General features: G+C 37.0%; 1 protein-coding gene across 1 annotated transcript in view; it reads right to left on the bottom strand.

Annotated features, from left to right (window-relative positions):
• Positions 1-325: 325 nt before the first annotated feature.
• wrap53 (WD repeat containing, antisense to TP53) overlaps positions 326-3,992 on the bottom strand; it is a 33,024-nt gene continuing 29,357 nt past the window's right edge. Inside the window, exon 12 of the mRNA XM_015373787.1 lies at positions 326-1,739. Within this exon, the coding sequence (XP_015229273.1) occupies positions 1,496-1,739 (244 nt within the window). The 3' untranslated portion in view covers positions 326-1,495. The remainder of the gene's footprint in view (positions 1,740-3,992) is intronic.

Raw genomic sequence — 3,992 nt, 5'->3', positions numbered from 1 at the left:
ATTTAATGAATGTTTTACACCGTCTGATCAGTCGTTACATTTCTGAGTTTCAATCATTTTGCCTTTGGATTCATTTTTTTAATACCTTCTCCATCTTGTTTCGTCTCCTGAGGTGGAGACAATTACCAAGCAACCTGCAAAACACAACAAATGCAGGCCTGGAGCTCTGCTCCGTTTGTCCCCGCTGCTCCAGATGAAGAGATACGGGTATGTGTGTCTGTTTGAGAGAGGAGGGGCTCATAAATAAGAGTCCCTTCAGGCTCTGAGCGCCGTGCTGTAGTCACAAGATCTCAGCTGTAGATTTAGAGAAAAACAAGTCAATGAATCAGGTGTGAGGAGATATGAGTTTAATTTACTCCAGCCTGGATGGAAGCGACAGAAAACCATTGCTGCAGAGTGGAGGAAATAATGCTTGGAAACACGTACAAGTTTAAACAAGTGCAACAGCGTTAAAAACACATTCATTTCTAGGTGTCTTGTTATAAAAAGGCATATGTTAGACAGATAAACCTGCACAGATGCCTTGCAGCAAAGTGAAATCCCCCATTTTGGCAAAAGAAAGAAAAAAAAAATCACTTATTTAAACAGTTCTGTGTTTTTCTGTCACCACATGGACAAGTACAAACAGTAGAAAAAAAACAAAACACACAGTCTTTAGCAGCTGCACCCACTTATTAAAGACTTTCACAGAGCGTAACAACGTTAAGCTGGCTGCTCACAGACCGGACATTCAGAGGATCGGCACGGCGTTACAAAAATATACATCTGTGGGCATGCGCTGTGACAGCTCAGTACACGGGCTGCTTTACAAAGGACATGGTAAGAAAAACAGCAGACTCTGGGTTTATAAAAGCAAAGCCTGGGGAAACAAATGGCACTTATTGTCACTGTGGCAGAGAGCAATCTCCAGGGCAGCATTGGAGCCAAACACTCAAACAAACACTCCCACGGTTCCAGCTCCAGCCAGAGGATACACACAGAACAAAGACACAAGCTTTCACTGAAGATTCAAGCAACTCAATACTAGATTTATCAACTAAATATCTGTAAACCCATTTTCGTTTAAAATTAACTTAATCAGGAATGAACTAAACTCACTGCAGCACCTAAAATATGAAGGTATTTTAGTATTTGAGCCAAATGAGGCTCTATGTGAGGGATTCACGGTTCCAACGCAGCCTTTAGGAGTCTGGAATATGCTTTAAGTGTTCATTTAAGGTCTGAAAAAGTGATTAATAAAAATAACAAAATCTGGAAAACTATTCATGTATCCACCCATTTGCTGATCACACATTCACGCATCGTTTCTATGCAGAAAAAATGTGTAGGAACCCCATTTATTTACTATATATAAACCCCTTCAGCTGGAAAATGATCCTACGCTCTACGGCAAAACTAAAACATTGAATAAATGATATTTATGCGAGCAAAAGACAGGCATTCCTTAAAGAAAAACGATACAACTCAAAGGCATGGCACGGTTTGTGTGCTCTAGTTAAACTAATGGGACACTTGAGGCCTCTGCAGCTGCTGTGTTCTGGTCCTGGTTCTCCTCAGCAGCTTGGCTCACTGGTCCGGCCCACCACAGCGTCAGCGCGTTGTCCTGCCGGATCTCCTGCTGCAACTCTACGCCTCCGCCTCCTTCAGTGTCGGAGGCAGAGTCGCCCTCGCTGTCGGCGGGCCAGGGGAACTGCCGCTGACCGCTGGATGTGGCCAGAATGGGCATAAAGGGATGAAGGCTGAGGAGAGCAGAGGGGACATCACTGCGTTACATGCTATTGAATATTCCTCATTAGGCAGACATTAATTTTTCCACCAGGTTCATACTTTTTTTTTTTCTATCCATATCCTGGAATTCATCACAGCAGGAGAGTTTATTGGTAATAAAAAAATATCTTTAATGTTAGAATTTATAGCAGTTACTTGCCTGAAAACTCAAAACGGTCAGTTAACATCTCATAGCTTAGTAACATCACAGTGGATGCTCTCTAAACAGTGGATGCTCTCTAAATAAAGACAACTAAAACTTCTAAAAGAACTCATGATAAAAGCTGTAAAGACCAATTAAAAGAAAACCTTAATCTCTGCNTCATCAGATCAGATCAATACGACGGACTTTTAGGGCCAGGCTAGATTTTTTTTAATCGAGAATACGATCGTCATTTTATGGGAATTAAGTCTTAAAATTGCGAGAATAAAGTTGCAATGAGAATAAAGTCATACTATTACGAGAATAAAAACCATGAACCGTTTTAGAAAGAAAGCGTCGACCATCCTTCAACTAGAATATGATGGCAGACCAGCACCACATAAAACAGCAAATTCAGTCTACTTTGTATTTAACATGAGAATAACATAACAATATTATCAGAATGAAGTCATAATATTACAAGAATAAAGTTGTATTTTATGACAACTCTTAGAAGAAGCCCTTTCTTCCCTAAAATGAGCAGTGTTGTATAAAGTACTGAAATCTCCGAGTCAAGTAAAAGTATAAGTACCTCTCCAAAATATGAATTTGGTAAAAGTCCAAGTCACTGACTGAAATGTTACTTGAGTAAAAGTCTTAGAGTGTCTGAAATGGCTTGTACTTAAGTATAAGAATTACTGTAAAAATAGATGTACTCAAGTAATGTAGTGAAAAGTACAAGTAAAAAGTAAGTGCAGTTTGAATGACATTTTTTTTACATTTTGGCAAACTTTGAAGGTTAAATTCACTTAATATAATAAACACAACCAAGTGTAGGATAAATTTAGACTGGCTTTGCGAAAGAGGCGTATCCTATTGGTGTTAATGAACAAGTCCAGGCAAGACCCGACTTTGTAGTCAGTAGGTGGGGTCAAAACACGTGCGTTCCTCTCGCTAGTGTTTTTTTTTTTTTTGTTTTGTTTTTTTACTTAGTAACTAAACTAAACATTGAAAATGTATCGGAGTAAAAGTATGCAATTAAGTTCGTAAATGGAGTGAAGTAAAAGTGAAAGTTCCCCAAAAAATGTATACTCTTGGAAAGAATAAAGTACTCAAAAATATACTTAAGTACAGTAGTGAAGTATTTTTACTTCGTTACTATAGAACACTGAAAATGAGGAATGTTGAGCATCACGTGAAGATTTACTTTAGCATCGGTTTGACAAATTAGTAAATATTAAGTCTTTTAGCACACCAGCATCAAATTCACTGGAAGAACGATCTAGAAATAAGTAAAAAAATTCTTAAATTAAGTGCATTTACACTTAATTTGAGTAGGTAAATGAGATAGTTTGCCAGTGGAATGAGTATTTTTACTCTTAAAAGAAGATAATTAGATAATATGCACTTGAAATAAGACAATGCAGTTGTGTTTTCTTATTTTAAGTGTCTTGTTCCATTGGCAAAATCTCTCTTTTACCTCCTCAATTCAAGAACAAATGTACTTATTTTAAGAAAAAATGACTTATCTAGATTTCGACTTTTGCCAGGGTTGGCCAGTTTGCCCATTTCCAGTTTAAAAAAAGACTAAAAGGAATAAACTAAAGGTGTTAAATAAAATATTTTAGAGACAAAACTGTCTAATCTGTTTGATCAAAGCTTTGCATAAACGGCAATCTATCATACAGATTTGTATTGATCTACAACTCCTTCAAAGAAAAACAGACATTTGTCTAATAATGACAACCAAAGCTTAACGCACGTCATTAAGCACGTTTTTATAAAGTATAGTAATATCACTATGGCAAGCCTTTTTAACATAAATTCAGTTTCGTCTGACCATAAACAATTACGTTCCAGATATCTTATAATACATTTTGACTAGACAAAACCACATTTTGTCTATCCGGAATGGTAATTTAAGATATCTGTATTTACGTTCTGATTAGGAAGAATAATAATTCAAGATATCTTCAATTACATTTTGCCTATTTGTCAAAATTCCTTTCAAGATATCTCAAATTACGACACTGGATTTGTCATTTAAAGCGTCACACGCTGATTTAACTTTTCCTCCTTTGGA

The sequence above is a fragment of the Cyprinodon variegatus genome, unplaced genomic scaffold (assembly GCF_000732505.1).
Source record: "Cyprinodon variegatus isolate N-32 unplaced genomic scaffold, C_variegatus-1.0 Scaffold92, whole genome shotgun sequence".
Taxonomy (NCBI): Eukaryota; Metazoa; Chordata; class Actinopteri; order Cyprinodontiformes; family Cyprinodontidae; genus Cyprinodon; species Cyprinodon variegatus.
This window is presented reverse-complemented; position numbering and strand designations above follow the sequence as displayed.